This window comes from Haliotis asinina, chromosome 6, assembly GCF_037392515.1.
Source record: "Haliotis asinina isolate JCU_RB_2024 chromosome 6, JCU_Hal_asi_v2, whole genome shotgun sequence".
NCBI classification, from domain to species: domain Eukaryota; kingdom Metazoa; phylum Mollusca; class Gastropoda; order Lepetellida; family Haliotidae; genus Haliotis; species Haliotis asinina.
The window spans coordinates 65,093,902-65,108,000 of NC_090285.1; the positions used below are offsets into that span (position 1 = coordinate 65,093,902).

General features: G+C 38.0%; 1 protein-coding gene across 1 annotated transcript; it reads right to left on the reverse strand.

Moving 5' to 3' along the window:
* Window positions 1–10,309: 10,309 nt before the first annotated feature.
* On the reverse strand, window positions 10,310–11,666 carry LOC137288011 (putative uncharacterized protein DDB_G0290521). Its single transcript, XM_067820370.1, has 2 exons — window positions 11,606–11,666; window positions 10,310–10,743 (listed from the first exon to the last, which is right to left on the reverse strand). Exons 1-2 carry the CDS (start codon window positions 11,664–11,666, stop codon window positions 10,310–10,312), a joined length of 495 nt encoding a protein of 164 aa, XP_067676471.1.
* Between the last annotated feature and the right edge of the window lie 2,433 nt (window positions 11,667–14,099).

Here is a 14,099-nt window from a genome sequence, read left to right on the forward strand (position 1 = left end):
CATGTCGGAATTAGACATCGCGTCTGAGATGAGAGATCAGGGTATACTCTATGTGAAACGCTTCTCAACTCGTAAAAACAATGAAACCCTTAAAACCAACACATATCTGTTTTCTTTTTCTTTACCTTCTGCTCCAGATTCACTCAAGGCAGGCTACTGCAATCTAAATACTGACACAAATGCCAAAAGTTTGGCCATGGAGTAAACTCGTGCACCTTGTCTGTTGTATGTGCTCACTGCAGTGAAAAGACCCACACAACGGAAGATTGTAACAGTAATGTTAAAAAATGTGTCAACTGTACAGGGAATCACCCACCTTACTCTAAGGACCGTCCTGTTTGGAAACAGCAAATGGCAATTAATAAAATAAAGTACACTCAAAACATCAGCTTTGATGATGCAAAAAGGCAAGTTCTAAGTTCGGGACAAACAGAAAGCTATGCTTCCATTGCCAAAAGAACGCCTGAAACAACATCTAGCATAGTTACTGTATGTGCCAGCTGTCAGACAGAATTAACTTGGGTGAAAACGGATTCTCCTAACCTTCTCTCACCCACTACATCTACTCAAACAGGAGACTCACTTCCTGGTTCCCATCAAACACTATCAGAAACATCACCCGATCTTGAATCGTCTTCACAATCGTCAACAAAGTCTCAACAAAGTCTCACTAACACTAAAAGTAAAAAGCCAGATTTTGCAAAAGACTCAGTGGCAGAGCCCCAAAAGGGTCAGAAAATACAATTAAATTATTCAATAAATATGGGTCTCTTGAAGACATGGACGTATCTGAAAACGTCCATTCTAGGGCACATAGCTTGTCGCCATCTAAAAAAGTGCAGGGTAGATTCCCAATAAATGCCCCCAAAAGATAGTTTATTCCAACAATATTATACAGTGGAATTGCAGAGGACTGAGGACTAACTTACATGAAGTACAGCTATTAGACAAAGATTTTACACCTTCAGCGATCTGTCTCCAAGAGACATATTTAAAACAGACAGATGCATTTGATCTTCGTCCTTTTAGTGCATATCATTGTTTTTCACCTCCGGGTGATAGGGCCACAGGAGGATCATCCATTCTAGTCAGACAAAACGTTATCCATAACCCTGTTTTACTTACCACTAATCTTCAGGCCGTTGCAGTGCGACTAACTTTGCACGTTGCGTTTACATTATGTTCTCCCTATATCTCTCCGTCTTTGACGTTTCACAAAACCGATCTTCAAGCTCTGTATGACCAACTCCCGAAACCCTGTATTATAATGGGAGATTTGAATGGGCACAATACACTCTGGGGAAGTGTAACTACAAACGCTAAAGGTAAATTACTGGAGGATTTTTGTTCTGATAATGATTTATGTATTTATAATGATGGTTCAAACACATATTTACACCCTGGTACGGGAACCTATTCTGCCCTCGACTTGTCACTCACAAATTCAGAACTACTCAATGAATTTGAATGGTCAGTCCACGATGACCTCAGTGGAAGTGACCATTTTCCTACTATACTAAAATCTATAACTCCGTCTGATGTTCCTCCATCATCATGGCGGAATTTTTAAAAGGCTAACTGGGCTTTATATGAAACCCTGTGTGCTTAAAAACTTAAACCTGAACATTTTATTGACGTTCCTGATGGTATTAAATACTTTTCTGATGAACTGAATTCCATAGCTGATGAGTGTATACCAAATTCCTCAGCAGCTCCACATATTCGAAAACCATGGTTTAACGATGAATGCAAACAAGCCAGGAAGGCAAGGAAAAAAGCAGAACATTATTTCCGTCGCCATCCTATGGTTCATAACTTAAATAAATTTTAAATTTTAAAAGCTAAAGCGCGGCGTACTTTTAAACAGAACAAACGCCAATCTTGGCAAAATTATGTATCCAAAATAAATTTTCGGACACCCATGTCCAAGGTATGGAATATGGTCCAGAAAATTAAAGGTAAATGTACTAAATCTAGTGTCCATCATCTTAAACATGGAGATCAATTGCTTATAGATAAATCAGATATTGCAAATAAACTGGGTGAAACTCTCGCTTAACACTCTTCCTCTTCTAACTATGTACCTAAATTCCAGCAGTATCAAAAACAACAAGGAAAGAAAACTACTAATTTCAATTCAGATAATGGGGAAGATTATAATGAAACATTTTCTATTCATGAACTCCATACTGCTCTTGATCAAGCTCATGACACTGCTACAGGAGCTGATAACATACATTATCATCTCCTGAAGCACTTAGGCTGGATTTACACTACAACCGTTTTTGGATGCGATGCGTCATGCGTTGCGTACAAAAAACGCACATCATGTAATTTCATTTATTGCAATACACTACGACAGACTTTTCAATGCGTTGCGTTGCGTCGCGTTGGAAATAGGTGCTGCACCTATATTTGACGTAACGCAAGGGAAATCGCATGGGAATTCCTATCGATGACGTCATATTTTGCACGAGCAACAGGGACTTTCCCGAAGACCCACGTGGATGAAAAAATGAGGTGAGTGATTATCACGCATTTTGGAGTGCTTCGTTGATATCAAGTAACAGTTTATACTCAACCACTGCCATTCTTGAACAATATATATATATATAACAGAAGTAATATTTTGCATATGTACGTTTCTGTTATTTTAATGTATGAATTCTGATTTATGTTCTATAAGCATGGCTACAAGAAATTGTTCCCTTGACAGACGAAAGTACTGTTGAAACATATCATCGTCCAGTTCTAATTCCTTCACCAATCGGTGGTATGTACCATAGGCTGCTCGATTGCCAGTCACTGGGTGCACCCACCACCTTCTCTTGACTTTAGCGTGCTCTTTTTCAAGAGCATGATAAAGTAAAAGTTCAATTTCCTCCTCCTCCTCCTCTTCTTCCTCGATGATAAACAAAAGACTTGCCTTGAACTTGTCAACCATGTTGTGTTGCATTGCTTTCTGAATCAATCAACAAACTCAACTGAAATTGCAAGTACAAATGCAGTGATTAAATAGAAAGCAGCCAGTTGGCATATATTTTGGTACAAATCGTAGGCGTTGGGCAAAGCGATTTCGCATGTAGTGTGAATGAACAATCGACGTTCATAACTCAAAGCAATGCAATACAACGCGACACATGAAAAAAAAACGGTCGTAGTGTAAACCCAGTCTTACCAGAATCCTGTTTAGAGACGCTCTTGTATATATTTGATGATATTTGGACTTCCGGGAAATTTCCTTCTTCATGGCGTGATGCCATAGTAGTACCAGTACCTAAACCTGGACGTGATCATACGGATCCATCCAATGATCGCCCGATTTCATTAACTAGCTGTGTTTGCAAGACCATGAAACGCATGATAAATCATCGACTTGTTTGGTACTTGGAAACAAATAACCTTATAAGAGATATACAATGTGGTTTCCGTAAAAACAGAAGTACATTCGATCACTTAGTGCGTTTGGAATCATTTGTGGAAAACGCGCTGATTAATAAACAACACGCTGTGTCTATCTTCTTTAATTTTGAGAAGGCATATGACACAACCTGGAAATATGGCATTTTGAGAGATTTACATGATTTCGGTTTGCGAGTTCATAGGCAAATTTTTAAATAACAGACAATTTCAAGTCCGCGTGGGTTCTACCCTGTCTGATCATTACAATCAGGATCAGGGTGTTCCACAAGGCAGTATTTTGTCAGTCACACTTTTTAGTATAAAGATAAATAGTTTATGAAAAGTTTTAAACGATTCAGTTGATGGATCTTTATTTGATGGATATTTATTTTTAATATTTCTTGTCGTGGAAAAAATACGCATACTATTGAATGGCAGCTACAATTGTGTTTAAACAAAGTAGATAAATGGTATCTTGAAAACTGCTTCAAATTTTCTAAATCAAAAACTAATTGTATACACTTCTGTCGTAAATACAAACCCCATAAAGACCCAGAACTATTTCTAAGTGGTACCCCAATCAAAGTGGTCAAGGAGGCCAAGTTCTTGGGACTTATTTTCGACTAACATTTGACCGTTTTGCCGCATATTAAATCCCTTAAAGCCAAATGCCTGAAGGCACTCCATTTATTAAAGGTTGTTTCAAATTCAAAATGGGGAGGGGATCAAACTACCCCTCTTCACTTATATAGATCACTGGTCCGATCTAAACTTGATTACGGCTCCATCGTATATGGTGGAGCTTATCAAAGCAACCTAAAACTACTTGATCCTGTGCACCACCTAGGCCTAAGACTTTGTCTCGGTTCATTTAGAACCTCTCCTATCGACAGTCTTTACAATACACGACAAAATTAGCTTCTAATGAGTCTAATCCCGCATTTAATTGTGTCTTTAATCCTCTCTATGAGGATTTGTATAACAGAAAGACTTCCCTCTTGTTCCGCCTCTTGGGCTCACAATTAAGCCATTTCATGCTGCTTCTAGCATTGAGCTGGAAAATATAGCTCCCTCCCGTCTTCTTTCCTCTCCTCCTTGACAGTTGGTTAGGCCACAAGTTGACCTAACATTAACTACATTTAAAAAATCAGAAACGAATGAATTATAGCATAAACAAGAATATAATCAAATGAAACATAAATATAGCAATTATACATCCTTATTTACAGATGGGTCCAAGGACGGTGGCGCAGTGGCTTGTGCCACTGTCATTGGATCCAGAACAATATCTTCTAGATTACCAGATAATAGTTCTATTTTTACAGCAGAAGCTAACGCCATACTAACGGCTCTTAAATATGTTCAAAGACACCCTAAACGTAAACAATATATAATCTATTCCGACACTCTTTCTTGCCTTCAGGCGATTAAAAATATTTCTTGCAAACATCCACTTTTAATAGAAATGATTGAATTGTATAATGATCTTGCCACTGGTCAATATGACATCGTCTTCTGTTGGTTACCAAGCCATGTAGGAATCTCTGGTAACACATTGGCTGACCTTGGTGCTAAAGCAGCACTCAACAAATCTGTGACACCACTTCTTATTCCTTATAGTGATTACAAAGCCACTTAGATCTTATATCCGTGATCTGATGCAAAAGAAGTGGGACACCCAAGTGGGTATCAATAAATGAGATGAAAACTTACATTGGTTATACCCACTTGGGTTGTCAGTCCAGATTTGAAGAGGTTATTTTACGACGATGTCGTATTGGCCACACTAGATATACTCATGCGTACCTGTTAAAAGGTGAGGATCTTCCATTTTGTATCCCTTGTGGTGAGAGAGTTACGGTCAAGCATATTCTGTTTGACTGTTGAATTCTCCATTACAAGGGATAAGTATTTTACAGTTAAAACAATTAAGGATCTTTTTACCAACGTTAATTCTCATTTAATTATAGTTTTTTAAAAAGAAATTGATTTTTTGGTTGAATTTTGAATAGTATGTTCTGTAAATAGATGTATTTTAATGATTGGTAGTTTGAATTAGTAACTTGAATTGTTGGTGGTTGTACCCTCAAAGGGGGTTGAAGTATTGTAAAATTATTGTCCTCCTGGGAGGATACGTAAGTCCACAAACATTCACAGTAAATTTAAGTCTACCAGGTTTTTAATCGTAGTATTCATGTTCTTTTAATTTTGGTTAACTTTTCGTACAATCACCAGCAGCTGAAGGGATGGTGTAAATCCAACTAGGGTCCATGTAGGTAGCAAAGGTACTGTAAGTCCCCACGGTCCCTAGTGTGGTGATCTACCTTCTGTTGCTGGCGAACTATAGTCTGTTTTTAAATTGTATTGTCTAAATAGTGATATTAGTTTTAACTTTCCATGCTAGTTTTAATTGAAATTGTGATATTCTAGTTGTTTTACTGTCCTTCGTTGACAGATTTTACCACATGCATATATTTCATTTAAATGTTCTCGTCACGATATGGCTGGGATATTGCCGATGTGACGTAAAATATTAACTCACTCACTCACTCCGACATAAGTTTTTATCAGATTAAGTTGTTGAAATCGGCTAGGTTCTTACTCTACGGTACGATTCTCTATGGTACGATATGGTTACGTTCTACTCCCTACGCATGTACGCATTTAGTGCAGATCAATGTTATCTGCGGGATCCGAGTCTTCCCATACAAACCAGACTCCAGAAGAAACCAGAAGTTATTCAGTACCTTATAATTTTATTCTTACGTGTTCATATCGTTCTTTTTGAACATGTGAGCATCACATTTATAAGTTATCATTGTGAAAATGACATATTCGTTCTTAATCTTTAGCTATTGTAAACGTATATATATGTTGTGAAGACCCATTGCTTGGAATATTCCACGGGCTACTTAGTGGAGACTGTATATCCGGTACTACTTCGTTCCGCCACTGTTACTTTACTGTTAATGAAGATACTGGCGGAAATATGCATATTCGGGTCCCTGGTTCACAATATATGATTCGCAGAAATATCGCCGAGAATGACTTTTTCATTATATGTCAGTATAGTCTTTTGAAGTTGATTCGTTTCCTTCTCTTCATGTTCCCACTTCGTTTAGAGCGGATCACAATATGAAACACCCAACTTCTAAGATCCTGTTGTCATGAGAATGCTACACCCAGATACAAAAGCAATGTTGTATACTCTCTCAGACTACGAACGTGACTCGGTAGAAACTGATACCCAAAGTTTGTGACTAGCACTACCCAGGTGAAAAGCTGTACTGCGTTAATGCATGTCACAGGGTAAACATGCGATCTGGTCAAGTGAATCGGGTACCCAGAAACCCATAATGGACAATACAAATGTTGTGATGTTGCTTTGTTTTTATAAATTTCGGGACGAAATTTTAAAAGAACAAGGGGATATTATTAACACGGGAAAATTGGGCAAAATTTTACCAATATTTTATAACGGTATGTGTTATTGAAAACTGGAAATTTACAAACCACCTGAGCACATTCCGCTATGTTAAACCTGTCATGGTTCACAATGATATCGAGTATCAGACTTAATCCGTCACCAGTATCTCTTAAGCTAACAGAAACAAGGTTTAATACATGTATCTGTCTCTACGGCTGTTTGTAGTTCACGTTGGTCAAATCACGTGCGTGCCACGTACGCCCTCGTGGCATACTCATGACTGGCCATCGATGCCTTGGTCCATCTCAATGGCATAATGAAAGGTACACAATAACAGCATTATCGTAAGTTTTATCTGTAAACGCGATTATCTGCGATAGCTGGAATAGGTATATAATACGGATGGCAGTCACAAATCATGGGTGGCTGTTTAGTAAATGTTATCTATTGCATTACGTTGTGCATACTATGCTGTTTTGTAACTATGTACTATGTAGATTGTAAAAACGCCCTCTGGCTTGATGTATAGAGTATTTAACGATGACATTACGTTGTATACGTTTGAATGTGTGTCATTATTAATTATAAACATAGTGTGTAAAACGAATCTGTGTATGACGTTTATATTCTTTGAAAGCTGATTGATAACTATGATTTTACCCATATGACTGTGGCATAATAAACCCCTTGTTTATTCACTCAGGTTCTCGTGTTGTGTGTGGGTTGGTATAGTTACACCTCCTAGCTGCCAAGCGACCTGATTCCCCAAACTCGCGATTTAACACATTGCTTAAAATGTTAGGAACAAGTTTTACATACCTCATTGCTCTTCATTCGTTCGGTGTCTTCTTTTGGCATACTACGGTCTTCAAGAAAGGATAAGAGTTGGTCCATTTTAACCAGCACTCACGCAAATGAACTCGTGCGCTCAAGATGCTAACTTGTGAGCTCAAGATGCTAATTCGTGTACTCATGATATTAACTTGAGCGCGCGAGATGTTAACTTGTGCGCTCAACATAACTAACTTGTGCGCTCAACATAACTAACTTGTGCGCTCAAGATATTAACTTGTGCGCTCAACATAACTAACTTGTGCGCTCAAGATACTAACTTGTGCTCTCAACATATTAACACGTGCGCTCAAGATAAATTGCATTTCATGAGGTCACTTCGCCGCTTCCGTACGAAACAGTGCCCCGTTTCACAAAACTCTCGTAAGCCTAAGATCTCGTAAGTTTTCTCGTAGCCATTGTATCTGCTATACTGTAACACAGGAGCTATGGATGCTACGAGAAAACTTACGAGATCTTAGGCTTACGAGAGTTTTGTGAAACGGGGCACTGCAGGTCTAGAAAACATACAAGTGGAAAAATAATCAAAATGAAGGTGAAACATATGGGGCAAAAATTTTGGTAGGGTGACGTTTCTTTTCAAGATTCAAGAGTGTATAAACCTAAAGTAGATCAAAATATATAAAATATGAATTTTAAAATATTGGGAACAACGGCAGCTAGACTGACTTGAAAAGGTGAATGGTCATTGTCTTAAAAGATTTACATGATGTTAATTAAAGCTTGTTTCAACAGTGTACATAGATTACCAAACTGCAGAAAACATTACAATATTTGGATTTGATGTGAAACAGTTTAGTTAAACATTGTAGACTGGATAAACAAACTTTGAAAAAAAGAAAGAAAAGTTGCATGGATTTGAACCTGCATGTCTGATAACACACAGGTTCAACAGTCCACTATTGCAACCATTAGCCCACATATTCCTTTGCATCACAATGTGAATTTAAGCTTATATATTACACTTTACAACTATGCATGACTTGACGTCTGTTTGTGTTCATCGTCTGCTAGACCCTGATACAATGTTCTTATTCTAGCTAAAAAAAATCCTTTTCATACAGTTAAGTGTAGTCATTTTGGTTAAATGAAATCTAATAAGTCATTGGAAACATCAAGGTGCATAAGGTCTTGGAAAATGCATAGCTTTATACATGGTAATCCTGTTGAATGACAGTGTTATTTTGACAGTGATAGGTGACTCAGAGGTGTTTGATAAATAGATGACAGAAAGACTGTGATCAAATTCTGACATAATAACAAAGATTCTCACCTTTACAATGCTGATTGATCATATTTTGACAATCTTCAGATATCTTCTTACTTTTCTAGCAGAGACCAACAACCAAAAACCAATGTTTACCTCTCATAAATCAGCCCTGCGAGTGCCTTATGATATTGAAAATTTTAATAAAGATGTTTGATATGTGTATTTTAGTGCACAAAACCATTTAAAATATAATGACACAGATGTGTAAATGTGATGGATTGTTTTTAAAGATGTTATTTTATGTCAATGTTTATTTTTTGTATGTTGTATGGGGCAATTTCATAAACCGAAAAAAATGTACTTTTTTAAAGATTTGATGTGAGCAAAAGCGTGACCCACCACAGTTTTTAGGTGTGCATTCTAATTTACTCGCTTCATATGTGGTGAAAAAATTGGGATGGGTCACGCTTTTGCTCATACTTTTCTATCACTCTGAAAATCAGAAAATGTTGGTTTCTAGAAGATATTGTAAAATATGTTAACTTTGAGGTCTTCAAAGAGGAAAACTAACAGCACAAAGAACATAAAAATGCAATTGGAGGTAACTTCAACAATTAATTTAGCCCTTTTTATGCTAAAATTATCGTGTTACAAATTTTGATAATCATGACATGTGGGCCAATAAGGGCCTCTAACATATATACCTTGTCCTTTAGCCTTTCGCTTGTCTAACTTAACATTACTTCCAATCATGGTTTAGCTGTCATATTTCCATAAAATATATACATGTAGTGCATCCAGACCGACATCATCGAAAGTGCGTGGGTGTATGACACTGTGTGCGTGCGTGCGTGCGTGCGTGCGTGCGTGCGTGCGTGCGTTTTCTCTCAATTCCTGCAATACTCTGCACATTGTAAACCAAAGTCCCACGGGATAATACAGCATTATCTTATCTTCTCTAACTAACACGTAAGTGTCAACACAGTAATAAGAACAACACCTTTTATTTACTTAACATCCTGTCCACAGAATAACAACTGAATAAGATAATTCTATACAACAAGGTAATACATATATTTCGCTGTCATAGTCAAAGGTCAAGGCTTAGAGGACAGACATCAGCACTTTGGCTTCAAATATCTTGTCTTGCAATGCTACCTTCACTTTATGTATAAATATAGTTGATATTACACATTTACAAGTCTTAACTTCCAAATTACTCAAATTACAAGCACCATCAAATTGAATTTCAGTTGTGGTGTCCATTTTCAGTTCATTCGCGCTGCGATTGAAATAGCCAGAGGGGATTAGGCGGTTTTGCACCAAGTTCCTTGGCAAGTGAAGCTGGTTGCCAGTTTTGTTCGTTTTCTGACATTGGGAAATGAAATTGAAATCTCCTTCCCATGTTGACAGAGGTTTTAAGGGAAGATAAGAAATAAAAACACTGAAGCCATGATGAGGGAGAACAGCACAAATGAAGAGGTATCCTTGGGAGCAGTAGATGCTGGAGTGGTAACTGGTGGGGTTGTCGGTGGTGTTGACTGTGATGGGGTTGTCGGTGGTGTTGACTGTGGTGGCGTTGTCGGTGGTGTTGACTGTGGTGGCGTTGTCGGTGGTGTTGACTGTGATGGGGTTGTCGGCGACTGTGATGAGCTTGGTGTTGGTGTCGGCGTTGGTGTCGGTGTTGGCGTTGGTGTGGGCGTTGACGTTGGTGTTGTTGTCGGTGTTGGCGTTGTTGTCGGTGTTGGCGTTGTTGTCGGTGTCGGCGTTGGTGTTGGCGTTGGTGTGGACGTTGGCGTTGGCATTGTTGTCGGTGTCGGATCCATGTTACTTGACGATGATGATGATGAAACTAGAACAAAGCACACAGGCATCACTTACCAGTAGGGTAAACTTGCATTATAAAAATACCTGTTGGCTATACTTGATGGTACTAACACCCGGCACAAGACTGTTTTAAAATGTGGAAATTTAGCTAAATATCAGACCAGGGTGTCTAAAACAATCATAGGGCTAGGAGCACCTTAAATCACTGTTAAGGTATAGGAGTTGCGGTCATCTAAACGCTAAGATCACTTTGTACAGCCGCGAGCAGACTTGCATATAAATGGAGATGAAAGATACAAAAATGAAGTTGAATATCCATATCCAAGTAATTTACAATCAAACCTGGTGGATCTTACTGCATGAATTTCATGGGGAAAAAGTTTCATTTCTAAAAAGGAGGCCTTACTACGGAAGCGCTGAAGGGACCTGGGCATGAAATATATTTTTTGAGCGCACGAGTTAACATGTTGAGTGCCCAAGTTAATATACTGAACACTCATGTTCGTTATCTTGAGCGCACGAATTAATATGTTGAGCGCGCATACTTTCACATGGTCTCATCATAAGAACCTAGTTAACTTGATCTGACTTGAGAGCTCAATATACTAATTTGTGCATTGAACATATCAACTCGTGCCCTCAAGATAAATTTTATGTCATCAGATCCTTTCAGCGCTTCCGTACCTAACTTTTCGATAGAAATCCAAATCATTTCATAGTAATGGTAACAATAAATAATGAATACCAATAGTCATAACAATGTCAGCTATATTTATAACTAGTGTAGCGTACCGAAAGGCCGTCGGGGAATTGGTGCCCTTTCTGTTGGAACTCTGGTTACGAGGAACTTAAGATGTGTTCAAAAATTGCAAAGAAACACTACATACCTTGCAGCACAAGAAGAAGACACAGGGTTGCTAATCCTAAAAGATACACTGCCTTCGCCATGCTGCTGTAAAAGGAGGAATCAAAACTGAACTGAAATAGCACACTTTGTTTTATAACAGGACAGTAAATCACTCGATGAAAAATGTGAGGAGACATTATCACAATCTGTAAGTTAAGTCTTGCTTGTAACTTGCTAAAAAAACCCAAAATATTTCTTATCATTGAATAAGGTTTACAAATCAAAACACAATACACTGGAACCGTCAAAAAATCTTAAGACTGCTTTTTGTAGACAGTTAAAGTATATGGGGGTTGCGCACCCCATCTCAGGATCCGTCCCTCCCATAACCAAATAAACGGCAGGACGGAGCCAAACTGAAACAATGTGATTTTTTCTGTGCGCTTGATATCCTAAATAGGAAATGTATTTTGAGAAATTATCCCAAAGTAAGGGGATAGCTTAGGGCTCGCTGATAATATGTCCCGAAAAATCTTTGAAATGTGTGCAAAACACCTTGAGTCCAATTTACAGGTCTAAAAACTGAAATACCCGAGAACTATTTGCCATTCGGCTAAATACATCGTAAATTCCAGAAATACGGAAATGCACAACCCTATATACGGCACATTACATTCTTTTTCAGGGCTAGGCATCTAGCCTTCTGTGTCACGTGACCGTAATTATCTCTTGTTTGCAGAATACATGAATTTGGCTTATACATCAGTACAATCGAGCATAGACAGCTAGCTAGCTAAATGAACAAAGACATACTAATAGATATCTGACAGCGTGGGAGTTGACAATACACTATTCAGATAAAGAGATGTACTCAGACCTATCAAAGGTGTTGGTACCCACAATGGCACATTATAAACTCGGCCATGTGAAAAGATAATGCACAGAAAGGAAATAACAACATGTTTTCGGATATTTTCTCAATGAAAGTTAGCCTTCTAAGGAAATCGTAATAAGTGAATAGCAAAATTAAAACATTTGTATTTTGAAAGGGTAAACCTGTGTTTAGCAGTTTAGTCGGATAATCTAGGGCGGTGTCGGGTATTACCGAACAGCTAACACCACATCCAGCCTAATTCCTAGATCTACCCTGTTTTGTCACACATTACAATAATTTATACACACAACGAACCTCTCATGTGCATCATATTCACGTGTGAAGACAAGTTAATCCCGCCTAGTAAACTTGTTTCAGGCAAATATTTGGCGCGATCTAATTGTCAGATTTTGCAGTCTTGTCGGCTCTGCCGAACAGTGACGTCGTGCTATTCCGAACAATGACGTCGGACTATTGCGAACACTTGTGTTGGTCTATTCCGGAGAGTTTATGCTCAAGAGCTGATATTTCGTTGCTATTACACATTCTGAAGTCCATATTTTACTGAAATTTGTATAATTTAGTCCGCTCCAGTATATAGCTGGAATAGTGTTGAGTGTGGTATTGAACATCAAACCAACCAACCAATTATTGAAACGTGCAGCTAGGTCCTCCGCGATCTTTTTTCACTCGACGCCATGGGTAAAAGGAATTCATGTAGATTTGCTTGCAATTTCAGGAAGTTTGTTCCGAATAAACGTAATCTATATACTGTAATTTTAGAAAGAATGAAAAATAAATAGACGACGTACAATGTATCGTGGTGTGGTCTTATCTTAATATTCAAAAGCGTCTTCACCCAATATACTGATATACCAGGTACACGTCCAATAAAGGCACTGGTTAGCGACCAGCTATCGCCATTTTTAATCTGTTTTTGACGATTTGCTCTATTATTTCTGAACAGAATGAAATAAAATTTGTATTGATGATAGATCAGCTATTTACCGATGTTTTCTGCTTGTTTACAGTTGCCGATCGTGTTTCTCCGAAACGCGGTCAACAGGAACCGCGGTAGTGTATGTTCTGCTTTCCCAACTAATAACAAGACCAATTATCGTCATTTCTCATTTTTTTTATGTTATTCACCTAATCTGACATAAACTTGGTAATAAAACTATTGTGTTTCAAACCATGACATATTGAAGAAATTTCATAATTTGTTTTGAAAAAAAAAGAAATTTAAAAGAACAAAAGCTCGCTCTCACTGTGAATGTTGACGGATGCTGATATAAACTGATGGGAATGTGGAGATGTCGCTGCCGGGTTGAACTTATGAAAGTTGATATTTCGATTAGTAGTTGGCAATTTTCGCAATGTTTGTTTTTTCGGGGGGGAAACGTAAAGATGAAGGTGAAAACTGACAGTTATATCTTGCCAGTATCGTCGGCATGGTATTTGTCGAGGCCATAAAACGGAGGTGGAAAGTTGGCTCAATTCAAAGTTAAGTGATTGAATGTTTGGTTTGCGTTACTGGTATGTTCAGACCAATTAAAATCTGCACTTTATATAGACTGAATTGTCAAGTTATAGATTCATAATACAGCCTGGATGATTTTCATTCAATACTCATCGTTTATGAAATTTCATGTCAATACGC